The sequence below is a fragment of the Girardinichthys multiradiatus genome, chromosome 14 (assembly GCF_021462225.1).
Source record: "Girardinichthys multiradiatus isolate DD_20200921_A chromosome 14, DD_fGirMul_XY1, whole genome shotgun sequence".
In the NCBI taxonomy this organism is placed as follows: domain Eukaryota; kingdom Metazoa; phylum Chordata; class Actinopteri; order Cyprinodontiformes; family Goodeidae; genus Girardinichthys; species Girardinichthys multiradiatus.
In genome coordinates this window covers 33,368,930-33,395,308 of record NC_061807.1, presented here as the reverse complement: position 1 = coordinate 33,395,308, position 26,379 = coordinate 33,368,930, and the positions used below count along the sequence as shown (strand labels likewise).

At 40.8% G+C, this 26,379-nt stretch overlaps 1 protein-coding gene and 1 long non-coding RNA gene across 5 annotated transcripts in view; one reads left to right on the top strand and one right to left on the bottom strand.

Annotated features, from left to right (window-relative positions):
- The window catches only part of col4a5 (collagen, type IV, alpha 5 (Alport syndrome)), a 79,048-nt gene that overhangs the window by 20,797 nt on the left and 31,872 nt on the right, over positions 1-26,379 (bottom strand). For all 4 annotated transcript variants that reach the window (XM_047385495.1, XM_047385497.1, XM_047385496.1 and 1 more), the window contains exons 2-27: positions 20,062-20,118; positions 17,917-18,006; positions 14,870-14,914; positions 14,444-14,488; positions 13,363-13,425; positions 13,177-13,230; positions 12,845-12,871; positions 11,944-12,024; positions 11,542-11,604; positions 11,412-11,447; positions 11,215-11,256; positions 11,046-11,141; positions 10,533-10,586; positions 10,357-10,413; positions 7,747-7,791; positions 7,610-7,663; positions 7,462-7,503; positions 5,711-5,804; positions 4,942-5,229; positions 4,645-4,734; positions 4,056-4,126; positions 2,691-2,882; positions 2,438-2,606; positions 1,954-2,046; positions 1,777-1,881; positions 1,530-1,627 (exon numbers count right to left, since the gene is read on the bottom strand). In XM_047385495.1, coding sequence (XP_047241451.1) covers positions 1,530-1,627; positions 1,777-1,881; positions 1,954-2,046; positions 2,438-2,606; positions 2,691-2,882; positions 4,056-4,126; positions 4,645-4,734; positions 4,942-5,229; positions 5,711-5,804; positions 7,462-7,503; positions 7,610-7,663; positions 7,747-7,791; positions 10,357-10,413; positions 10,533-10,586; positions 11,046-11,141; positions 11,215-11,256; positions 11,412-11,447; positions 11,542-11,604; positions 11,944-12,024; positions 12,845-12,871; positions 13,177-13,230; positions 13,363-13,425; positions 14,444-14,488; positions 14,870-14,914; positions 17,917-18,006; positions 20,062-20,118 — 2,151 coding nt within the window. The remainder of the gene's footprint in view (positions 1-1,529; positions 1,628-1,776; positions 1,882-1,953; positions 2,047-2,437; positions 2,607-2,690; positions 2,883-4,055; positions 4,127-4,644; positions 4,735-4,941; positions 5,230-5,710; positions 5,805-7,461; positions 7,504-7,609; positions 7,664-7,746; positions 7,792-10,356; positions 10,414-10,532; positions 10,587-11,045; positions 11,142-11,214; positions 11,257-11,411; positions 11,448-11,541; positions 11,605-11,943; positions 12,025-12,844; positions 12,872-13,176; positions 13,231-13,362; positions 13,426-14,443; positions 14,489-14,869; positions 14,915-17,916; positions 18,007-20,061; positions 20,119-26,379) is intronic.
- On the top strand, positions 20,259-21,593 carry LOC124880437. Its single transcript, XR_007041342.1, has 3 exons — positions 20,259-20,326; positions 20,405-20,449; positions 20,534-21,593. It is a non-coding gene; the product is annotated as an uncharacterized LOC124880437 (long non-coding RNA).

The following is a 26,379-nucleotide window of genomic DNA, read 5'->3' as shown; positions in this document are numbered from 1 at the left end:
GAATGTGTTGACATCAAAATCACACAAAAATCATCAATGGAAATCACATTTATTAACCAATAGAGGCCTGGATTTGGAGTCACACACAAAATTAAAGAGGAAAAACACACTACAGGCTGATCCAACTTTGATGTAATGTCCTTAAAACAAGTCAAAATGAGGTTCAGTATTGTGTGTGGCCTCCACGTACCTGTATGACCTGCCTACAATGCCTGGTCATGCTCCTGATGAGACGGTGGATGGTCTCCTGAGGGATCTCCTCCCAGACCTGGACTAAAGCATCCACCAACACCTGGACAGTCTGTGGTGCAACATGACGTTGGTGGATGGAGCGAGACATGATGTCCCAGATGTGCTCAATCAGATTCAGGTCTGGGGAACGGGCGGTCCAGTCCATAGCTTCAATGTCTTCATCTTGCAGGAACTGCTGACACACTCCAGCCACATGAGGTCTAGCATTGTCCTGCATTAGGAGGAACCCAGGACCAACCGCACCAGCTTATGGTCTCACAAGGGGTCTGAGGATCTCATCTCGGTACCTAATGGCAGTCAGGCTACCTCTGGCGAGCACATGGAGGGCTGTGTGGACCTCCAAAGAAATGCCACCCCACACCATTACTGACCCACTGCCAAACCGGTCATGCTGAAGGATGTTGCAGGCAGCAGATCGCTCTCCACAGTGTCTCCAGACTCTGTCACGTCTGTCACATGTGCTCATTGTGAACCTGCTTTCATCTGTGAAGAGCACAGGGCGCCAGTGGAGAATTCGCCAATCCTGGTGTTCTCTGGCAAATGCCAAGTGTCCTGCACGGTGTTGGGCTGTGAGCACAACCCCCATTTATGGACGTCGGACCCTCATACCATCCTCATGGAGTCGGTTTCTAACCGTTTGTGCAGACACATGCACATTTGTAGCCTGCTGGAGGTCATTTTGCAGGGCTCTGGCAGTGCTCCTCCTGTTCCTCCTTGCACAAAGGTGGAGGTAGCGGTCCTGCTGCTGGGTTGTTACCCTCCTACGGCCTCCTCCACGTCTCCTGGTGTACTGGCCTGTCTCCTGGTAGCGCCTCCAGGTTCTGGACACTACGCTGACAGACACAGCAAACCTTCTTGCCACAGCTGGCATTGATTTGCCATCCTGTATGAGCTGCACTACCTGAGCCTCTTGTGTGGGTTGTAGAGTCCGTCTCATGCTACCACGAGTGTGAAAGCACCACCAACATTCAAAAGTGACCAAAACATCAGCCAGAAAGCATCGATACTGAGAAGTGGTCTGTGGTCCCCACCTGCAGAACCACTCCTTTATTGAGTGTCTTGCTAATCACCAAAGATTTCCTCCTGTTGTCTATTTAATTTGCACAACAACAGTGAAATTGATTGTCAATCAGTGTTGCTTCCTAAGTGGACAGTTTGATTTCACAGAAGTTTGATTTACTTGGAGTTATATTGTGTTGTTTAAGTGTTCCCTTTATTTTTTTTGAGCAGTGTAGATAATTAAGTATCTGTGTACTAGCCATACTCTATCTACCCACCTTTGGTCCAGGAAACCCTGACTGCCCAGCAAGTCCATCTATTCCTGGTCTGCCTACATTTCCAGGTGCTCCTGGCTGACCTGGAATACCTGGGAATCCTGGCGGAGAGAAGTGAAAGTTGTTAACATTTATAACTAGTACCCAGAAAAAGAAGATAAGTAAATATAAAGATTGACATGAGCAGATCTATGAGGTACAAGAATTATAGGTAAAAACGTGTAGGTCTGATAGGTAGGTAAGCCTTTACCTTTAGCTCCTGGAGGACCTGGGAGTCCAATGCCTGGTAGTCCAGGATCACCCTTTGGTCCAGCCAAACCTGGGAAGCCAGGCTGTCCAGGCTGACCCGGGGAACCTGATAAGGGTGCGTTATTGCTGTTATTTGTGACAAAAACAAATACTTTGTTTCACAGGTGTGACAGGCTACCTTGTAGACCAGGCTGTCCTCGCTCGCCATCCTGTCCTCTGGGTCCGGGCTGACCTTTCTCTGTGATAGTTGGACCTGGCTCCCCTCTAAGACCTACAAATTGAGGTAAACATTAATGATTTCAAATGTAAACAATTTCCTGATCCTAAAAATAAAGTTAACATCCAACGTTAGATAAGTCATGTAAACCGACCAGCTACTACCATGGTGCAGTTTTACAACATTTGTTCCTGTCAAGAGCTGCTTTAACTTCTCTAAACAATCACTTCACCTATTAGCCAAGTGTAAAGTTTCCCACAGTTCCTGTTGAATACCTTGTTGCCTTTTAAAACCACTCCAAAGTGTCTTCCAACCCAAGCCAGTTTGGCTGCCTAATTAAATGCTGGGGGTGGCTATTTTTTGGAGGGATGACCAGTGTGTATTTAGGTCAACAATAAACAAAGCAAAACCATTTCATATCTGAATCAATGTATGTTCATTTTACCTGGTGCCCCGGCAACGCCAGGTCTTCCCGAGATGCCTTGAAAACCTCTCTCTCCTTTTGGACCTGGAATTCCAAAGCCAGGTGGACCTGGGGGACCTCTGTCTCCCGGAATGCCGGAGGGACCTGTCTCACCAGGCGGACCTCGTTCTCCTTTCACGAGTAGCGAGCCCTGCAGGCCACAGGTGCAAACACGTATGAGTTAAGCAATTTCCAATGGATGAAGAGAGGGACAGAATCTTGGGAAGTCACCCACAGGAGCTCCCTTGGGACCAGGAGTCCCAGGCTGTCCGTCACGACCGGGTCGACCATCCAGACCAGGGAGACCGGGTGGTCCGGGGAAACCAGTGTCACCCTTCTCTCCTCTTACACCGGTGAGTGTGAGTGCTTCTCCTGGCTCTCCCTTCTCTCCAGGGAAGCCTGGACCACCTTGAGGACCAGGGATACCCTACAAATGAAATAAAAGTTCAAGTTGTGCTATTGGGATGGCAATGAAACATTCAAGTTATGTTGATTATATCGGGGGGTTGTTCCAATAAGTCCAGCTCAGATTTGAAATATTCAGTCTCTTATTAACCTTCAACTTCAAATTATTCCACTTTCACGGATGTAGAAGCTCAAAACTCTTTTGCTCTTGGTTTTTGCTTTACCATTGACTGCAAATTTTCAACAGCAACAACAATAATTATCATAAACAATAATACTGAACAAAATCTCTTTTGTGTTTAATGTGTCTCAGTGCCGTGAAACAAATACCTTCCTCACTGTTTTCCTTAGTGTCACAATTAAATCCAAACCATCCTGGCCCTATGTGAAAAAGCATTTGACCCCCAAACCTAAACATGGTCATGCCACCCTTGGCAGCAACAATTGCCCTGAGCCTAATGCAGCATTCTGCCATCAGTTTTTACACTGCTGTGGAGGAATTCTGGCCTAATTCTTTGCTGAATTGTTGTTCACGCACACTGGAGGGTTTTGAAAAACTATGAACAGCCTGTTTAAGGTTTCGCCCCACCAACTCAATTATTTGAGCTCTCCTTGGTGAACTTGCTGCTGTGCTCCAGATCATTGTTCTGCTGCATAATGAAATTATGGATTGACATTCTCCTTGAAGATTCGTGTTTTCATAAATAATGAGATGCCCAGGTTCTGAGGAAGCAAAGTTGCCCCTGACTATCATACCATCATCACCATGTTTAAATGTCCGCCCACTTTCGTTCCTGTTTCCTTGTTCCATCCAGACATTTTTACTGGTAAATGTAAAAGATGCCTTTGTGGTCTTGGGGTCAGCAGTGGTCTGTATTTCTTATCTGTTCTAGAATTGCTTTAGTTCGGGACGCAGCGTGATTGTTTTTGAGATCTTTTAGCATACTTCATGATGTCAAACAGCTTCTTGATCCTACAGGTTACTTCCTACAGGTTTGGAAGTAAAGCCTGGGGCTGGCTAGTGAAATAAAACAAAAATGCAGTTAGGTAAGCTATGCCATTATTTAATAACAATTGATTATTTTTTACATAGGGCCATGTTAGTTTGGATAGATTTTTTTCCCTTAACCCTTTGACACCTAAGCATCAAAATATCCATCTGGTTTTGAAGTGGTGCTTGAAAAAAACTACTCACAGGGGGTCCAACAAGGCCTTGTTGTCCTGGAAAACCTTTGTCTCCCTTGATACCTTGCTGGCCAGTAGGGCCTGATAAAAAATGGCAAAATAAAACCTTATAAAATGGTTTTCTGGAACCACAAGAGTTCCAATAATACAGTTTTAACCTCTGGTTAAGTTACAGAACACACAACAAACAATTAAATTGATCCTGATTGCTTTTGACTGCAGGTAGTTCATTTATTAATGCACACAGCTGATATACTGATACCAGCAAACGTCTTTTGATTTGACTATAATCACCATTTTACTCACAACCATAAATTGGTATAATTTGATTTTCAATGTGATTTTACTTATTTACTTAATAATAAGATGAATATGTGCTCTAAATATTAACAAACTAACTAAATATTAACTTACAGTTCAGTTTGTGGTGAAGTGACAAGAGAAACAGTTAAATCAATATACGTATAAATACAACGTCGAACATGTTGGTTGTAAATGTACAGCTTTTAAATTTTAAATCAACTGCAATGCCAGTAGCAACAACCGAGGCTTTCAGAAATAAAGACGTCTAAATGTGAAACACAATCTAGCGATGTTACCTTGAAATCCCGGCGGTCCTGGAGGCCCTGGAGGGCCGGGAATAGGATATGTTCTTTCGATACAGTTCACACACGTCTCTCCCTTCTCACCTGAAATAGTGTCACTGTCATCAGCATTTTCTGTGCAGAGCTGTAGATTTCTTATGGACCACATTATGGTTATAATTGAGAACTCAAAGAAGTACCCAAGAACTGAATTTGTAAGTTAATGGGGGGTCCTAGTTTTCCACGTAGCTGTTTATTGCATATATAACAGTCATAGATATATTAATGCACATCATTTCTTTACTTTCTTACCTTTCTGGCCCTGCTCTCCAGGGAACCCTGTCTCACCCTGGATCCCAGGAGTTCCTGGCTGCCCAGGTAGGCAGTCTTCAATTGGAATGGAATATCCAGGAGGTCCTGGGGGCCCTTGTAGACCAGAAACCCCAGGGGGTCCTGGACGTCCTGGGGGACCGGGCAAAGCAATCGAAGGAGTGCCGGGGTCTCCCTTTTGACCTTTGGCTCCTAAGGAACCTGGAGCTCCAGGAGGGCCGCTGCCACCTATGCCTGGAATTCCTGGAGCTCCCGCAGGCCCCATTAGACCTGAAAAAGACAGAAGGACCAATATAGACATTAAAACTGAGGAAAGTACTTTAATTTGACTGATTTCTTTTTAGCAGAAACAGATTATTATTTGTGCTTCTCTTTTTTTGATCATTTGCTGAAATTACATCGTCTGAACTTTAGACATATTTTAAGAATTTGTCATGTAGCTTATCAACAATAAGTCCTTCTAAGCTTCAGGGAATTATTTTCACCATTTATCAGTCTCTTCACCAACCTCAAAGATACTCCAGATTAGATTTAGTGTGTTTGTGTGAAGTACTTAGAATAATCATTTTGCCAGCAAGTGAATATGGGTTATATTGCTCTTTTCTATCAAAAATATGGTAGCATCTTGCCATAGTGCTAAAATCTTAGCTAGTAATGTTTCATTGAGTGTGCAAAACAGCTAACTATTAAGTACAGGCAAAAATATTTACATAATCTGTTTTATGCCTGTGTTTATATGTTTTAGGTTAACCTTGTGGTCCTCGTTCTCCTTTAGTTCCAGAATTTCCAGGAAGCCCAGGTTCACCTTTTGGACCAATACCACCATTAGGTGCGGACCCAATTACCTAGTGGAACAAATAGAAGAATAAGGAGAAGAAGACAGAGGAGACAGAACTAACACAATTCTTGCTTAGTCTCTAATAAACAATGTAATACTGTATTTATATACATATAGTTTTCTGTATATTTTTCAGGTATTACAAAGTTTAATTTGAAAGCTATTTTCTAAAATAATCTTTGTTATGGTTATTTTATTTGAAGACTAAAGCCTTCAGGAATTTCTCTTGGTTCTTGTCAGTCTTAATGGCCTTGAAAGTTTTACACTTTACTATTGCTGTTGTTTTCTTTGCACTTTCATAAACATTGTGTATGTTTTTTTCTTTTTCGTTTAAACACACTAACAAGTAAATCAAAAAGAAAAGTAAGAATCTGTTGCAAATACAAATTGTAATTAACAAAACGTGACTATAATGGGTTGTGGTCATGTGGTGACATATGGTAGTACGCCATAATCTGAGCTAGGGGGATTACAGAGATATTAAATGAAAGTGGTCCAAGAATGGACCCTTTAAGGAACACCAAAACTGACTTTTGTTGTCCCAGGTTTATAATTTCTAAATTACACAAAGTAGTCCTGGTCTGACAAATAAGATCTGGACCTTTTTAAAAAGCGATTGAGACAATACCACCTATTTTTCTAGTTTATAAATGAGTATGTTATAATGAGCTGTGTCAAACAAAGCACTGAGAATGAGTAAAACCAAGATAGAAGTTCTAGATGCATAGCTGATAAAATGTATATCATTCCAAACTTTTAACAATGCAGTCTCAGTCCTGTGATTATCTAGATTTGTCTATTTTAAAGGTTTAGAGGTTTGATCATTGCAGTTTTAGTGTCTATGGAAAAAAACCTGGTCGAAGAGTAGTGCATAATATTTTTTCTCTTGATGTTCAGGAATAACACAGGAACTCCCATGTCTGAAGCCTGCCACAAACTAGGAACAGCTGGAACACCACTGTCACTGTCCATAGTGAAGAAAGTTATAGACCAACATGAATTTAGAAGGTGCCAACCAAGAAAGAAGCTCATGCTTCAAAATCATCACCTACAGGCTAAGGGTTAATTTTGTTGCCCGTGGTACCGCTGCATTGCACAGTGTAGACAAAATATTGAAGTAGGAGGACCCAAATTTCTTCAACTGCAAATCATAGCCAAAAACTTTAAGATTGGGAGTTCCATCAAACTAATGATCCCAGGCACGCATCAAAGTAGGGGAACATTAGGCTTCTGGAATGATGCTGACCTCAAACCTTACTAATAATTTGTGAAAGATGCTTAAAAGCCGGGTCTGTCCCAGGACACCAACCAGTTTAAACTCTTTCAGTTTTGCCAAGAAGAGTGGTCAGAAATATGACAGATGCATCTCAATACATAATGAGTGTGGTTAACTTAAAAAAAATGGTTCAAATAAATCAATAAAAGGCCAAATGAATGTCCATGACGAGAAGATGTAAACGTAGCATGTAGCATAAAGTATTGATGCTAAATCTCTCCTGTGTACTTTTTCTTGCAAATTTCAGACATTCAGTGACTGATTTTCTGTATCTACTTTGCAAGCAATACAACAAACCAAATACAAATAAAACAGGAGCAAATTCATACAGAAAACAAGATGTTTCTGGACCAAACAGAATCGTGTCACATAAACGTCAGATACATACCAATCCTGGGGGTCCCGGGAATCCTCGATCACCTTTTAGTCCCTGTAAACAGGTAGCGAGTGTAATTAAGGCAGTTTCAAACATCCCCCCTGAACATGTGATTACACTTGAAGATGGACAATGAACAAAACTCCTGGAGGAAACATACTCTCTCTCCATCCCTGCCTGGAACACCTGGAGAACCAGACACTCCTTTGGTTCCCTAATAGTGATAGAATGTAATTGGCACATTTTTAGAAATTATGTACTCTTGTGGATTTTGGTTATATCTTTGTAGCAACTCACAAGAAATCCGGGAGGACCTGGGTCTCCGTCTTTGCCGGGTTTTCCCTGTGAAAATATGAAAACGACTATAGATTTGTGTACTAAAAACAGAAGAGAAACAATGCAGTGCTAAAAATGCATGGTCACTTTCTGGAAATTGGTGTCCTCTTATAAAAAATTTATAGGTATAGTCTTACTATTATTATAGTCAAGACTAGCAATCAACAGCAATGCAATGACCTGTGCAAACTCTGATGCTGGAAGTCACTTGAAGAAATTTTCTCGATTGGATACAGAAAAAAGGATAACGTTTTCTGAATTTTTGAGAAATTACAGTAAAAAGATTTACAAGCTGCTTACAAGCTACACCAGTTACTTTATTACGTACGCCTGTGTAGTTGGAGTTAACACTGTTTAAGTGGGCAGGGTGTGCTGTTGACCTCAACTCAGGACGTTGTGCGTCGGTGGGCAGAGTATTTTGAAGACCTCCTCAATCCCACCGGCACGTCTTCCACTGAGGAAGCGGAGCCTGGGAACCTTGGGGCAGGCTCTCCTGGCTCTCTGGTGGTGAGGTCACCGAGGTGATTAAAAAGCTCCTCAGTCGTAAGGCCACTGGGGTGGATGAGATTCGCCCAGAGTTCCTTAAGGCCCTGGATGTTGTAGGGTTGTGTTGGCTTACGCGACTCTGCAGCATCGTGTGGACATCGAGGGCAGTTCCACTGGATTGGCAGACCAGGGTGGTGGTCCCCCTATTCAAAAGAGGGGACCATAGAGTGTGTTCCAACTATAGGGGAGTCACACTCTTAAGTCTCCCTGGTAAGGTCTATTCGGGGGTTCTGGAGAGGAAGGTCCGTCGGATAGTCGAAACCTTGATTTAGGAAGAGCAGTGTGGTTTTCGTTCTGGCCGTGGAACTCTGGACCAGCTCTTCACCCGCAGGGTCCTGGAGGTGCAAGGGAGTTTGCCCAACCAGTCTACATGTGCTTTGTGGACTTGGAGAAGGCCTTCGCCCGTCTCCCTCAGGGAATCCTGTGGGGGATACTCCAGGAGTATGGGGTACCAGGCCCTTTATGACCGGTGTCAAAGCTTGGTCCACATTGCCGGCAGTAAGTCAGACTCGTTTCAGGTGAGGGATGGACTCCACCAAGGTTGTTCTTTGTCACCGATTCTGTTCATAACTTTTGTGGAAAGAATTTGTAGGCGCAGCCAATGTGTTGAAGGGATCCGTTTTGGTGGTCTTAGGATTGTGTCTTTGCTTTTTGCGGATGATGCGGTCCTATTGGCTTCATCAGCTTGTGATCTACAGCTCTCACTGGAGCAGTTTGCAGCTGAGTGTGAAGTGGCCGGGATACGAATCATTGCCTTCAAGTCCGAGGCCATGGTCTTGGGTAGAGTGCCTTCTCTGGGTTGGGGGGGAGGTCCTGCCTCAAGTGGAGGAGTTCAAGTATCTTGGAGTCTTATTGACGAATGAGGGAAAAATGGAGTGGGAGATCGATAGATGGATTGGTGCTGCATCAGCAGTGATGTGGGCACTGTACCGGTCTGTCATGGTGAAGAGAGAGCTGAGTCAAAAAGTGAAGCTCTCGATTTACTGATCAATCTACGTTCCTACCCTCACCATGGTCATGGATGAGGGTAGAAACTGAAAGAACAAGATCACCGATACAAGTGGCCGAAACGAGTTTCCTCCACAGGGTGTCTGGGCTCTCCCTTAGAGATAGGGTGAGAAGCTTGGTCATCTGGGAGAGACGCAGAGTAGAGCCGCTGCTTCTCCACGTCGAGAGGAGCCAGTTGAGGTGGCTTGGGCATCTGGTTAGGATGTCTCCTGGACACCTCTCTGGTGAGGTGTTCCGGGCAAGCCCCACTGGGAGGAGGCCCAGAGGAGGACACGCTGGAGGGACAATGTTTCTCGGCTGGCCTGGGAACGCCTCGAGATTCCCCTGGACGAGCTGGGGAGAAGGAAGTCTGGGTCTCTCTGCTTAGGCTGCTGTCCCCACGACCCGACATCGGATAGACAATGGAATGGATGGATGGATGGATGGATGGATGGATGGATCAACAGTTTAGGCTCATGGTGGTGTAATGGTATCGAAGTAAAATGGTATAGGAAATATTTTCTTAGCACAATTTGGGTTCCCTTTGTACCAGTTAAGCATTGTGATAGTCTACCTGGGTATCGTTGCTGACCATGCTCATCCTTTTATGACCACACTGTGATATTTTCTGATGGCTACTGTCGGCAGATCGCAAAGCTCAAATCATCTTAATTCTTTTCTGGTCTGTTCAACATGACAATGACTTCACTGCATTGTCAGATCTGGTGACTGTGGAGGCCACCAGATCTCAGCTAAGTGGAGCACCTTGGGATGTGGTGATATAGGAGATTCACACTGTGGATGTCCAGCCGACAAACTAACAAAAACTGTGTGATGCTACCATGTCAATATGGACCAAAATCACTGAGGAATGTTTCCATTACTTTGTTGAATCTACGCCATGAAGAATCAAAGCAAATCTGAAGGCAAAAGGGGTCCAACACAGAACTATCAAGGTGTACCTGACACCTGGTGAGTATCTCATGGCTAGGGGCTAAACATCTAGGAGTTACGATCAATTTATTTTGTGATACTCACTCGTTTGCCTGCTTCTCCTGGTTCTCCTTTTTCTCCTTTCTGTCCACCAGAGGGACCCTAGGATTACAGCAATAGGCAATCAAAATTAGTTAGTTGAAAACAGTTTTTTTTACCTGGTCATTGCAGGGTATATCTAAGCAATTGAAATTGGACGTGAGAAGGCAACAGATACTTACAGGTGGACCTGGAAAGCCAGGGTCACCTTGCGGGCCTGGAGGTCCAGGGTCACCCTTAAGAGATAACAGTGAGAAAAAAACAGTTCTTCTAGTTTATAGTTTAACAGTTTTGAAATTATTTTACTGCCAATAACAAGAACTTTTAATGTTTCTATTAACACCCTTTTACAATATTCTGGTTAAATATGCCCTTTGGAAGATGTCCATTAATTGCCTCGGTTACTGCATAGATAAATGTGTTGTGTGCTCTCTGCTGCCACCGTTTGGTGACAGTAAAAATTGAAGTTTGTGCCAAATTGTTTGTCCATCCCTGACACAGCTGGACAAATAGACAGACTGTTGTGATGAACACTGGAGACTTTGTATAATTGATACAGTATTTTAGTACCAACAAGGTTTAATGTAAACATTCTACAACTTCATTACATTCCTTTACTGTATTCTGATTTTACGTGTCTGATCATTCTTTGTATGCAGGAATGGAGGCGGTGTAGTCTATTAAAATTACAGCACCTTGTCCCCTCTCTGAATCTCTGATGGTGGGGGTCTGCTCTGCTCCCCCTGTCCTGTTCCTGGAGGACCGGGAGGTCCTTGCAAGCCTGGGTCGCCCTGTAAAGAGCAAAGCCCTATAAGTGAGTGCAATAGAAAGGCAAATCGAAAAGTGTTATTGGGTGTGTTTTACCTTTTCTCCTTTAGGTCCTTCGAAGTTCAAACCCATGTTACCCTGTTGACAAAATTTGAAGAGAGCTTAGACCTGAACTATAGATCAAGAACAGTCAGCACATCAGATATAAGCAGGAAATATTATGTTTAATAATATTTTCCTTGTTTACTCATATCCTTAAAAAAACAGATGATTAAAAAAGTTAAAGATTTCACCTTAGGTCCAGGAGGACCTGGTTGACCATCAGTACCCTGGAAGAATACAGCAAACATTTCTAGTTTAGCTCAGAATCCTCTGTCTAGTGTTCTTAATTTAAAATATTGCATAGCGGTAATCATCTTTTACCGGATAGCCTCTGGGTCCCGGAGGGCCGATCGGGCCTTGTAAACCTGTAGGTCCAGAAAGCCCCTGTGTAAACATAGACAACAAAAACTTATATTCCTTATTTATCAAAGACACACTGACAACATCCAAGGCATTCTCCTTCAACCTTGGAAATTTGGCAGAAGTTATAAATGCTTGAGAGATTTACAGATCTGATGGATACTTTTTCTAAACATAACTAAATACCTATCATATAATGAAATGTATCAGATTTGTATGCATTTGAATGATCGAAACGTCTATATAAAGGTTAGTTAAAGAGGAATCTTGTTTTTTACATTTTAAATGAGTGGCCTTGAAATCAGTGGGTTTTTATTTAGCTTGATGATAGTACAACATAGAAGTTAAGAACAGTTTCCTCACCGGAGCTCCCGGCAATCCAGGCAATCCAACTTCTCCTTTTACTCCAAAACGGTTAGTGGAAATCACATCACCAGGGTCTCCCTGAGGAGGAGGAAGAACATTTGTACACAAACCATCTTTCATCATTAAGAATTTCAACGCTGCACATACAATACACCATAAAATCCGCAATTTCCATAAGAGCTGAATATACACTATATTATCAAAGCTAGTGGGTCACTTGCCTTGACACACATATATGAACTTGGGCGACATCTCATAGTTCATACATTGGGTTTTACATGATGATGGCCAACCAAGCTACGTATAACAGCTTTAACTCTTCCGGGAAGGCTTGGTACAAGGGTTATGAGTGTCTTTATGGGAAGTTTTTGATCAGTTCATTTGTGAGGTCAGACAGTGATGCCGGACAAGACGGTCTGGCTCATAGTCACCACTTTATTGCATGGAGCTCAGGTCAGTCAAGTTATTCCATACCAAATTAGATCATCCAAGTCTTTTTAGACCTTGCTTTGTACACTGGTGTGCAGTCATGTTAAAGCAGGAAGGGGCGACTTGAAATTCTCTAAAATGTCTTGGTATGGTCGATCATAAAGCCTTCCTTTCACTTAACCTAAGGGGCAGAGCCCATCTACAGAAAAACAGCCTCAAAAAACCGAACAGATAAAAGAGAAATATGTCTCAATGAAGCATATAAACTATATAAAACATGACAAAAAAGTGGGTTTCGCTCGGTGACATTTATAGCTATACAGTAAAGCAAACTGTAAACAATAAAAAAAAAAACCTTAATGTATCATTTATTAGACAACGTCTTATTGGATGCAAAATGGACTATTGTCATAAAATATAAAGCTTGTTCAAAGATGCCAAATAAACAATAAGGTGGTATTATACCTACCTTTGGTCCTGGGAGACCAGGTGGACCCTATAAAGTAGGAGACAGACAAGAAAAAAGTAAGAATCTGATCAAATAGAGTTCTGATGGATTAAAAGACTGAAAGTGTCAAAAGGCAAGTTTTCACGACGCAACTAGCCTGATTATTATAGCCCTCATTACCCTGAATCCTTGCAGCAGCCATGATGAGTAAGAGTTAGATACAAGGAAAACAGTGTCACTTTTTTGTTTTTCTTGGTCAGTATGTGATACACCAGAACTTTCTTGATAAAAGGTAAGGAGTTATTTTTCCAACATTCACTTGTCAAAGGTTAGTTGTTTCATTAAAGACTCACTAGACGTCCTTGTTGTCCAGGTATTCCTGGAGTTCCTGGAAAACCAGGATCCCCCTGAACATAAAGAACAAAAAATAAAAATCAAGGTTTCTTCTAAAGGGCATAATAAAACACAATAAAATAAGCATTGCACAACACATTAAAAAACAGAATTGTTTATGTTTTGAAAGGCTTTGGTTTGGGTACCTTTGTCCCATTACAGCCCGGCACTCCTCTTGGGCCAGGGGGACCGTCCTGTCCTGGCAGACCCTGTGTAGAATATAAACTATTTATGTGTGTAATATAAACCATCTATGTGTGTAACTGACATGTGTACATAGAGCAGAAGGGGTCAAGCTTAGGGAGTGAAGCATAGAGTCCAAAGTCATAAATTAGTGAAGGACAAGGAATCACCGATGGGGGAGAAGAAGACAGGGGAGAACAGGGCACAGAGAGGGCAAGGTCATAAATTGGGGAAGGAGACAAGGTGGGAGCCAGACAGGACATGAGGTTATATTGTTGCTGGGGAGATATTTACAGACAGGATGATTGTGTATGTGTGCTGCATAGCAGTGAAGGGTATATAAAGGTATTGTGGCCCCTCCAAAACGAACAACACACAGACGTTTCCAGGTACCAGTGTAAGTGCGTGTCCCCTCTCTGAATTCAGATTGGTTTTAATAACTTGTGGAAGCGTACAACTGATCTCTGACTGAGGATTGTCCTTTGGGTGCCAAATAAAAAGAGTCGGGGAGAGGTGAGGAGTAATGTAAGAGTTAACTGACGGCCAGTAAAGTTTTCCTACCTCAACAATTGGTGCCGTGACCCAGATTTGGCACTAACTAAAGGATAATTAATTGACTACGAGGCAGACGTCGTTCTACAACACCACAGGGTCGACCCAAAATAAAAGGTAAGGAGATCTATATTTATTCTCCTTTTGCCTGCTAATAGTGTAGGTGGTGTTGTGCAATAGATATCTGTTTTATCCTAAATTTACAGTCTTGATCAGTTTTGGGTAAAATATTTGTTGGTTGAAATAATGTATTACGGTAACGAAATGATATATTGCGTAAAAATATTTGTTGATTGAGACAAGATAAATTTTAGCGGGGATACTTGAATGTTGAGGCTGTAACATACTTTTCACCAAAGATACTTAAATGGTGAGGAGTAATGTAAGAGTTAACTGACGGCCAGTTTTCCTACCTCAACACCTGACACAGATGAGTTGCACACTTGGGCTGGATTTGACAAAAATTGTGGTTTCAGATAATATTAAACTTACTGGAAGTCCTGGCGTTCCTGGAAATCCAGGTAATCCAGTTGGCCCCTGTTGGAAAACAAACAAGAAAAGTCATTCAAATGTTCTGTATTAAAAAATACAAAAACACAACATAAAAATTCTCTCGTCATCCAACACTGTTTGAAATAACGCAAAGTGAGGACATCTGGTGTCCATAATAGGATATTACAACTGAAGATCAATGGATGAGATACATTTTAAAAAATCCTCCTAAAGAATCATGACACAAGAAAATAAAAAATTATCAAATTTTATCCTTTTCTCATGTGTTTAAGTTAAACAAAAACCAATCAATACAATAACAGAAATTTGTTTATTTTCTGAAATAAAAGATGTAGACACTAACTCTACATTTGTATAGTATAGATTAAGGTGAAATTATTTTTTAAATAAAGTTGATCTACGTACTCTTATTCCTTTTGGACCAGTTAGTCCCTGAGGTCCATCACTTCCCTATGAAGCAGAGCAATACACACAAAAAACAAAACAAAGAGCATTATTAATTAATATAGCATTTGTATGAATATTCTTGGATTACTAATTAAAAACTGGATAACAATTCAAAACAGTGCTTCGGGATTCAAGGTGAAAAGGGGTGAAGAAGAGGAATAAGATTAAGAAATCTGATTATGAAGAACATTTTCTCAAACCTTTGTACCAGAAATATCTCGATCCAAACGCTGAGTAAACTCAAACCCACATACCTTTTCTTGGTGTACCACCTGAGATTTTATGTCAGCCATGTCACCAGCAACAGTGTAGAAATTATAGTCTATTCTCATGTACAGGTCCTTCTCAAAATATTAGCATATTGTGATAAAGTTAATTATTTTCCATAATGTCATGATGAAAATTTAACATTCATATATTTTAGATTCATTGCACACTAACTGAAATATTTCAGGTCTTTTATTGTCTTAATATGGATGATTGTGGCATACAGCTCATGAAAACCCAAAATTCCTATCTCACAAAATTAGCATATTTCATCCGACCAATAAAAGAAAAGTATTTTTAATACAAAAAACGTCAACCTTCAAATAATCATGTACAGTTATGCACTCAATACTAGGTCGGGAATCCTTTTTCAGAAATGACTGCTTCAATGCGGCGTGGCATGGAGGCAATCAGCCTGTGGCACTGCTGAGGTCTTATGGAGGCCCAGGATGCTTCGATAGCGGCCTTTAGCTCATCCAGAGTGTTGGGTCTTGAGTCTCTCAACGTTCTCTTCACAATATCCCACAGATTCTCTATGGGGTTCAGGTCAGGAGAGTTGGCAGGCCAATTGAGCACAGTGATACCATGGTCAGTAAACCATTTACCAGTGGTTTTGGCACTGTGAGCAGGTGCCAGGTCGTGCTGAAAAATGAAATCTTCATCTCCATAAAGCTTTTCAGCAGATGGAAGCATGAAGTGCTCCAAAATCTCCTGATAGCTAGCTGCATTGACCCTGCCCTTGATAAAACACAGTGGACCAACACCAGCAGCTGACACGGCACCCCAGACCATCACTGACTGTGGGTACTTGACACTGGACTTCTGGCATTTTGGCATTTCCTTCTCCCCAGTCTTCCTCCAGACTCTGGCACCTTGATTTCCGAATGACATGCAGAATTTGCTTTCATCCGAAAAAAGTACTTTGGACCACTGAGCAACAGTCCAGTGCTGCTTCTCTGTAGCCCAGGTCAGGCGCTTCTGCCGCTGTTTCTGGTTCAAAAGTGGCTTGACCTGGGGAATGTGGCACCTGTAGCCCATTTCCTGCACACGCCTGTGCACGGTGGCTCTGGATGTTTCTACTCCAGACTCAGTCCACTGCTTCCGCAGGTCCCCCAAGGTCTGGAATCAGCCTCTTCTCCACAATCTTCCTCAGGGTCCGGTCACCTCTTCTCGTTGTGCAGCATTTTCTGCCACACTTTTTCCTTCCCACAGACTTCCCACTGAGGTGCCTTGATACAGCACTCTGGGAACAGCCTATTCGTTCAGAAATTTCTTTCTGTGTCTTACCCTCTTGCTTGAGGGTGTCAATAGTGGCCTTCTGGACAGCAGTCAGGTCGGCAGTCTTACCCATGATTGGGGTTTTGAGTGATGAACCAGGCTGGGAGTTTTAAAGGCCTCAGGAATCTTTTGCAGGTGTTTAGAGTTAACTCGTTGATTCAGATGATTAGGTTTATAGCTCGTTTAGAGACCCTTTTAATGATATGCTAATTTTGTGAGATAGGAATTTTGGGTTTTCATGAGCTGTATGACAAAATCATCCGTATTAAGACAATAAAAGACCTTGAAATATTTCAGTTAGTGTGCAATGAATCTAAAATATATGAATGTTAAATTTTCATCATGACATTATGGAAAATAATGAACTTTATCACAATATGCTAATATTTTGAGAAGGACCTGTAGTTAGGAACTTGGACTTGTTTACAATTGAGCAAGGAGAATTTGCCTTGACATTTTCTTTGAGAAACAGGTACTATTTGAAAAAAATTCAGACCTAATGTTACATTTGAATGATAAAAAAGTTGGTGCGTGACGGGTGGCGGGATGGTAGAGCGCGCAACCCAAAAACAGAGGCTTTATCCCTAGCCGTCCCGGGCAACGTGTTTGAATGTCTTCCCCCCTCTCTTCACCCCACTTCCTGTCTGCATACGTTGAAATACCAAAACCACTTGTGCCACAAAATAAATCTTTAAAAAAATAATAATAAAGTCTCTGAAACATTCTTGTTTTCTAAAAAAAAAAAGGGTCACAAATCTTTTAATCACTGTTAAAAAAAAATCACAGAATCACTGTCAAAATATTTTTCTTCACAAAGAACATACAAAGCACAAACTAATTATATTAATATTAATATATTTCCACTTCTTTTTTAAACATTTTTAGCAATTATTCAAAAGCTGTTTGGCTATTTGGAATGATTATTTATTTCAAACATGCAAATAAAAGTCTATAAAAACATAATAAAATGATAAAAAGGGACCGCTATATTCAACAGATTTACATGCTCAAAAACACGTAGGATGAATTTAGACATATTCAATACCCCCCTTTAGTAGTAGTTATTATTTATAGAAATAATTAAATCAATATCTATACATATATCAATTTGTTTATATTTGACAAAATATAAACTTGCATAAATACCCAGATACAAGTCAACACACACTCATAAAACAAGAAGTGAACCCTTTCCTATTATGACCAAATTCCAACCATATTTCTGGCAGCTAACATGATTTGTGGTGTTTTGCCTGAAGTCAAAGGCTCAGGGCCCACTGAGATGATGAAACTCATCACTCTTGAATCTTAAGGCTCTTGCTAACTCTATGCGCAGTCTCTTTCCCAAACTCCCATTCAAAATATTTTGAGTTCTGTCTGTCTGTGATCTGAAATTCCTGAAGCTCCTATTCTCTGCCTGTCCTGTTTCTCGTATCAGCTGATCATGCTTCCAAACTCACCTTCTCTCCTCTGGATCCGATTGGTCCCTCGGGTCCAGGAAACCCTGGGACCCCTGGCTGTCCGGTAAGACCAGGGAAACCCCTCTCTCCCTGCAAGCCACCACACAGACATAGTTAATTCAAAAGTTTACCAAATAAATATCTTGATTACATTTGTGTTGCTTTAATTAGGAAGACACATCTCTACAAAGTCTTCATGCTGGTTATCTCAGGGTATTAGTCTGAACAACTGGGCTGAGCTTGTCAAGGAGCAGATCTTGATTTATTTACATATTGCTGAAAGTCTTGATGAGCTTGAAGTGAGGCTAGTCATCAGGAAAGATCCATATGTTTCAGAATATATCGAGATGCGCTTTTGTAAATGTGATCCTATTCTTATAAGAATGATTAAAGCAGATCTCCATGTAGATATTTCAGTTACAAAATCCTTATACTTCCAAGGAGCCAGACTTACTTAAAAATGTTATTTAATTAATCAATAGTTCTTTAGTAATTCTTAAAGTCTTTTGAGTTTTTACTTTTTCACCAGTGCTGCACAGTCAAATCAGCTGTTAATCTGATACTGGCTAGACAGAAGCTCAAAAATCCAATCTTTTTTCCAACTGGTGAACCCACCATACCTAAACTTCTCTCTTTATAATAGTGGCTGTTACTTAGGGGAGCAACCCAACGTTAGTTGTTTTTATTGTCAGTCAGGTATTAAAATGAAGTCAGAGGAAGCTGTAAAGGTATAAGAAGCTGTCTAAAAAGATTTTTTATGGAGTATGTTCCTCCAGGCTGCCACAACATAAAGGTTCCAGCCAGGGTGCTCCTTCACCATTTGGACTTTTGCAATTTTGGTTGTTTTGAAAAGGAGCCATCTGCCACAGGATGTTAATTTGTACCCCGCTAAGGGGACATTTCATCAGAATGGAGAAAGAGGAAAATAATCTAAAGCCAAATTTAGAAGATAACAGGAAGCCTCCAGGAACTGCTTACATACTCTTGCCACATGAGGCTGGGTGTTATCATGCACCAGTAGGAACCCAGGAATCACTGCATCTGTGAAGGGTCTAATAATAGATTTAATGGCAGTCAGGATGTTATGTTTATCTTGTCTGGTCGGTGGATCCCTCCATGGACATGCCTCCCCAGACCAACACTGACCCACCATCAAACCGATCATGCTGAACAATGTGGCAGGCAGCATAATGTTCACCGCAGCCTCTCCAGACCCTTTCACATCTGCCACATGAGCTCAGAGAGAACCTGCTCTCATCTGTGAAAAGAACAGGATGCCACTCCTGAACCTGCCAATTCCAGTGTTCTCTGGCAAATGCCAGTCAGGCTCCATGGTGCCAGGCAGTGAGCCCAACGCCTACTAGAGGATGATTTGTTCAGAGAAGCCAGTGGCCCGCTGGAGGTCACTTTGTAGGGCCTGTCAGTGCTTATCCTGCTCCTCCCTGCACAAAGAAGCAGATACCGATCCTGCTGTTGGGTTAAGTAACTGTCTGTCTCCTGGAAGCTCCTCCATTACCTTGAGACTGTGTGTGTGGGAGACACAGCAAACCTTTGGGCTTTGGCACGTATTTATGTGCCATCCTGGTAGAGTTGGACTGCCTGTGCAACCTCTGTAGGGTCCAGGTATTGCCTCATGCTACCAGTAGTGACACCGACCCTGGTCAATGCAAAACTAATGGAAACAAGTCAACAAAATGTGAAGGGAAAAATCTCTGTGGTCTCCATTGTTGCCTCTTCAGTGCAGCTGCTGGTAATTTCATTAACACCAAAACAGCTGACACTGATTAACAAACCCTACTACTACTTAACTAGGTAGATCAATATTCCTGTCTTTTTCCTGAAATAATTTCATACATTATGATATAAATGTGGTTTTACAAAGCCTTGACTCACTGTGAGGCTGAAAACAAATGCCTGCCACACTTTTTTTTATTTGTTTTAGTAGAAATAAAAATAAAAAAAGTTTTATTTACCCTCCAGTTTACAATTATGCACTATTTTGTGTTGACCATTCACAGAACAACCCCAAATTTGTGGTTGGATTGTGCCAAATGAGTGCCAAAACAAGTTCTAGATATGCAAATACCTTTGCAATGCATAATATGTTTTATAAATAACAGTAACCATAGTACATAATTTTTGTACCTTGTCTCCTTTTACTCCACTGCAATCACACTTGGAACTTCCACATCCATGGCAAGCCTGCAAAAAAAAAAAAAAAAAACAGAGCTTCGCTTAATCAAGTGAATTAATTAACAGTGAAATAAAGTGATGTATCTTCTAAGAAGAGCATGAGGGTCCAAGTTTGCATGTTTCAAATTACTGCTCCAATCATGCCGCTAGAGGGCACTCTTTCATCACAATGGTTCATTTTTGCTGGCAGGATTTCTTCCCACAAAGCACTTCCCAGGTTTGTTTGATGCATGGTGAAAACATCATGCTTATCTCAGCAGAAACAAACAACAAATAAATCCTCCTTTATTTTCAGCTGCTTTTCCCAAGGGACAGAAGGTGGAGACGTAAGAAAACTGTCGTAAGTAGGTATGAAAGGAAAGCTGAGAAAGTATAGGGAGTTGCCAAGCTGCTGATTAACTTTTCCCATGCTCTGTTGACACAGTACATGCCAGATGGGCATCAGCTGCACGCATGCCAAGCAGCCGGGATGTGAGAAAGTCAGGGAGGCAACGGGGGCACAACAGAGAAAAAGGGAGAGGACAGACAAGTTGGCATTCCTCTGTGTCTGCCAGCCTGCGTTATATCCACGTCTGTGTCCATGGTTTGCATTGGCAAGAAGACCTGAATATGCCTGATTGTATATTCTACTACTCCTTGACTTTCAAATCACAGAAGCTGCAGTTGTAAAACTCTCTCATGTCTTGATATGTAGTTCACAGTTGTAGGTACCCTTTATGGCAAAGCTTGACTGATTATTTGCCTGGAAATCAAACTATTTGTTGAAGACAAAACCAACCATAAGATACATTTAGGTTTAAGTTAGTTTGACAGAAAGAAAACAGCTGAAAGATGCCATTTAGCAATAATAATTTCTTTGAAATTTTGACAAATTATATTTTTCTGATGAAGACCTGTAACATTAAGGTGCCTTAGATTATTACCAGAGGGGACCTGAGTAATTTTGGTAGGTTAGGTAGATTTTCTCCATTAGTGCATACTGGCTGTCATTTAGGTAACTTTGAGACTCAAAGTCTTAGAAATTGCTTTGTAACCCTTTTCAGACTGAGCGATGTCAATTAATTAGTTTTTCATCTATTCTTCAATTTCCTTAGAAAGTCTTTTTGCCGACTTCAAGTTGCCGGACAGGTTCTATTTAGGCAATTTTCCTGGTTTTACAGGCATGGGAGCAATCAGGGCTTGGTCAGGCCAGTAAAATGTAACCAAAAAAATGGGATTAATCACAGTTAATTCATGATTTAACAATATGCCAGATTGTTTTTTATCGCTTTTTTCTCTATAACTAAATTCAACATTTGAAAACTTCTTTTTACTTACTTTGTCTAATAGTGAAATTTGTTTTATGATCTGAAACATCTAAATGTGATTTAAAAAAAAAGAACCAACCGAGTAAATCTGCAAGGAGAATATTCATGGAACTGTAGATGTTTACATGTTATATTGTGAACCAGGTGTTCCACACAATGAAGGTCAATTATCTTTTACTGTGCATTTTTTTCTGTCTGTCTCATGGATTAAGCAGCTTATCTGTCCTTTCGTGCTGTTCAGGGACAGTCAGGGGTGACGGTTTGATTCCTATCTTAGATTTTAACATGTTACTGTCAAGGGTTCTGGGGATGTCAAGTATGCGTTTCTGTGTCTGTGTGTCTGAGTGTGTGTTCAAGCTATCTCTGAAGCAATGTTTTTACAAGCCTTGGATCTCCATATTAGCATCTGGTCTGCTTCAACTCAATGCTGTCTGCTATCCCACGCCGAGGCTGGCAGCTCTTCATCTCTATCGATTTAATTCCTATCCCTTTTTTCTTTTCTATCACTTAACCAGGAAAGCTTGACAGGGTTTTCTTGTATGTCCAAAGATCAAAAACAGTTTAGAAACTTAGTTTCTAAATTTACAGTTTTAACATTAATCTACTAATGCCATAAAGATTGCTTCCATTAAACCTACACTGACTGTGGTTTGTGTTAATTACATAGTATCTATTCTCGTTTACCTAATTAATGCATGTGAGGTCAACCCTCAAACGTTTCAACTAGAAGACAACTGCTCCACCTCTTAAGCCAAACCAACTCCAAAGTTAGGTTTTACAACAGTCTGCTCACATATGGTTTTCTATGTAAAGGAAAAATACCACAATATTTGAGAGCTACAGAACCTTAAACTGTTGGAAGTATGTATAAAACATAAATAAATCAGTATTTTCCGAACAAAACATCATTTTGAGGTGTGGCCATTAGAACAGGAAGCACATTCATCCTCTGAAAATCACCAAATTAATATTCGCTTCCTGAATTAAATTAAAATTCAACCCGTTAACTTTGCTACCACTATTCTTGTCTTGGGTGGCTGTTTGGTTTTGCACTTATAGATGAAGTTTAACTGTAGCTTTGGCTACCATGAAAGACAAAAATCTAAATAACTATTGTGAGCTACAAGCTTAACCACAAGTAAAAAAAGGGAAGATTGTCAGTCAGTCATTTTCTACCGCTTATTCCTTAGTGGGTCACGTGGGAGCTGGTGTCTATCTCCAGCAGTCTATGGGCAAGAGGCAGGGTACACCCTGGACAGGTCGCCAGTCCATCGCAGGGCAACACACAAACAACCATGCACACACTCATTCATTCACCTAAGGGCAATTTAGAGTTACCAATTAACCTAACAGGCATGTCTTTGGACTACTTGTAGTGTAATAAACCACTATTCTGTTTCTTTAAATTATCGTTGTTTGAGCTGTTGGCCCAGTAACATGTATAAGACGGTGAGTAGGGTGAACCCAGTAATCTGTATAAAGCATAGTTCGTCATGCACTGCAGAGGGCTGCAGCAGGTTCCGATCCAGTTTGTGAGTTGAAATAATTTGTTTAGTCTTTTCCATCTGAAAGTCTGCTGGTGTATGTCAGTTATGTTGCTGGGTCTAATATGATTGCTTTGAAACAGATACAAACAATCTATATTTTTATTTCCACCTTGCATACATGTGGTAGTTTAGCTCTTATGCTGACTCCAGCTAGCTGCATTCCACCTGTGAGAGACCCACTGTTTACATTATTGTAGATATTTTGCACCCTTGGCAAGCAAATCAAGTTATGCCATCTTATTTATATTGTTCTTAATGTACTTGTGATCAACTTTGCATGTTATTGTAACAGTGTTTGGTTTTATGACTTTTAATGCAACCCTAGCAGACATAATCTTGTCTATTTACCTTAATTTAGCATTTTATGACAATGTAAATGTACAGAATGTCTGGTAATGTTAATGCTCTGAAGGCAGGCCAGTAATGCAGTTTTTAGGCTCGCCACTAGGGGTCCGGAGTAATGTGAGTAATATTGAGGACTATTCTACAAGGATAATTTGTTAATTAGGCTTGTTGTTCTGGATATTTTCTCTTAGCACGTAATAGAAGATAGAAGTTTTTACCTTTAGCTAGTGACTTTTATTATCTTAAGTTGCCTTTTTCTAACTTGATCTCCACATCGTAAGTGATTAAAATACAGGACTAGAGTAATAATGAATTGGTTTATTCCATTTGTTACCAATATAGTTTAGACTACAAACAAAGGCCTTTGAGCCTAGTAGTTAGGCTTACAAGACACCATGTTGCAATAATCTATGTAATGTGTGTATGTATATATATATATATATATATATATATATATATGCATATATATATATATTGACATAAGTTGTGATTCTAATTATTATGAGTTATAATTTGTGTTTTATTTGTGTATTCTGTTTTGTAAAACCATTCACACCTGTACCTGTATACTTGAAACTGTCAGTCAGTCAGTTATTTTCTAGCGCTTCTTCCATAGTGGGTCGCGGGGAAGCTGGTGCCTATCTCCAGCAGTCTATGAGTACACCCTGGACAGGTCGCCAGTCCATCGCAGGGCAACACAGACACACACAGGACAAACGACCAGGCACACACTCATTTACACCTAATGGCAATGTAGAGAGACCAGTTAAACTAAGAGTCATGTTTTTGAACTGTGGTAGGAAGCCGGAGAGGGAACCCACGCTACAAGAAAAAGGTCTCATGCAGCTAAAACCTATGTCTACATATGCCTTGTATATGTTAAATGTGTTCAAAAGACACAAAAGAGGTTAATCTACATGTAAAATACCAAAGCAAGAGCTGCAGGTCATTGAAAATAGGACGGTGGGGCCAGTGGACTACACACTGCAGAAACAAACCTCCAAGTTTGAAGAAATTTATTGCACCAGGTGACATTTTAAGCTAAGCTGGTGAGACAAGCATGATCAAAATATCTGTAACTGTACAATTGGGTACATGGTTCAGATCTTCACATAAATTTGAGAGTTTACATAAGTTCTTTGACAGTCTGGATGTAAATAGAAGTTTAAATATTAAAAATTTCTCTCTAGCTCTCCATGGTTTTTGCTCTATATCTCCACCCTCTTAGCACTGAGAATGTAATCCACTTTGAAAGGTCAGTGAGCTGCAGAAATTTGCTCCACTAAATCTCTCCTTTAACTGCCTTCTCTGATGTCTTCCCACCTCCATCACAGCATTTTTAGCAATTTGACCTGACAGTATTGAGCGGAGATAAATCTGCATACCGTAGGACAGAGGTTCACAAACTTTTTTAATAAAAGTTGCCTTGTTTGAATGTACAAAAATCCTTCAATCCCCTTCCCCATTTCAAATGGCACACGTGCATCTGTGTATATGAAAAAAAAATCTTTCAGTAAACCAGGCAAATCCCTAAATGATTTCTGGAGGTTTTCGTGCCCAGCAAACCTATATGAAACCTATATGAAACCTATATGAAACCTATATGAAACCTATATGAATTGCAGACATGGGTTGAAATCAGCTTGAATCCATTCCTGAAAGCTAAAAATGTAGAATTCCAACATTCAAGATTCCTTTATGAATTACTTGCCAGTGTCTTATTGTAGAAACTAGGGTGTGACAGTACAGGTATTTGTACCAGATTGTCAGCTGCTGGCCATCATTCAGGTTAGGACACACACACAGTTTTTTATATATTTGTTTTAGGAGCAACGATAGAAAATTGGTAGATGAAAATACTCTCTAATAATGTCCACATTAACGTCAATGCAAGAATGGCTTACAATGAAAATATGCAGAAACTTGAAGACTCACCTGCTTGATCCAAATCAGCATTGGTCAAACGTTTCTACCTTTCAGTGATCCAGCGGTAGTTATGGGGGGACTGTTTGATATTTGGCAATTCATTACATCATATAATCTCACACTTAACACACCTAAATGAGTGTAACACAGGGAAATGCACCAAGAGGGATTTAATAATTCTACAAGATACTAAAAAAGGTCACTATGTTCTTAATTGAATGCTATTTGATGGTGTCCTAACATGTGGCATGCCGCCAGGTGAGTGGCAGGTGTATACATTTCAGTATTTGAGCAGAAGTTATTTTGAATTAGGCATTTGATTTTTGGTTAGTTTTTTTTCTTCTGTTGTGACCTCAAAATCAAGGAATAGACAGAACAGGGAATGCAACAAGAAGGCGGGGCTTGAACCGTGAATTCCACATCTGTAGGTAGGGACCCAACCTTGACCTCAATACCATAAACTGAGCTGATCGTTGAGCTTGACACTGAATAATGGGTCACACCATGACCTCAAACCCAAGGTACACACCAACTATGAAATCAGAGGTAAGATCCAAACAGTGTCCTCAGCACAGAGCCACAGACCAAAACCATGACCTTGACTCTGAGGTATGCACCACACTACCAACACCTCAACAGTGAGGTACCGACCAAACTGGGACTTCAAAACCAAGGTATGGACCAAAGCATGGCAATAGTAAAGACTGTTTCCCTTTATACAGGTGGAAGACAGAATTTTGAGGGCTGAGTTTATCTTCCAGAAATGACAAAGGAAGTGTTTTCACAGCTTGCTGCAATTAAAAGAAAGATGTGCATTGGCTGAGATAATTAGACGAAGAAGAATGATGATGAGGAGAAGAGCGGAAGGCTTTTACCTGAGGATTACATTGGCAAGACTCGATTTCCCCTTACTTATCAAAGACTGATAATTAGGCAGGTATAGACACTGCGCTAGCATGAACAAACACGTGCATGAATAGAAAGGCACGTGTAGAGAGATAGCTGTACCATAGAGCATCAGAGAAGCAAAGGGAGTTAAAACAATGTAAATAAAATCTGAAATTTGCTAAACCTATGGATGTGATCACAACTGTGTCATTCACCAGGAAGATTTCATGTCTGAGTGTCTCCAACTCACTTGATGT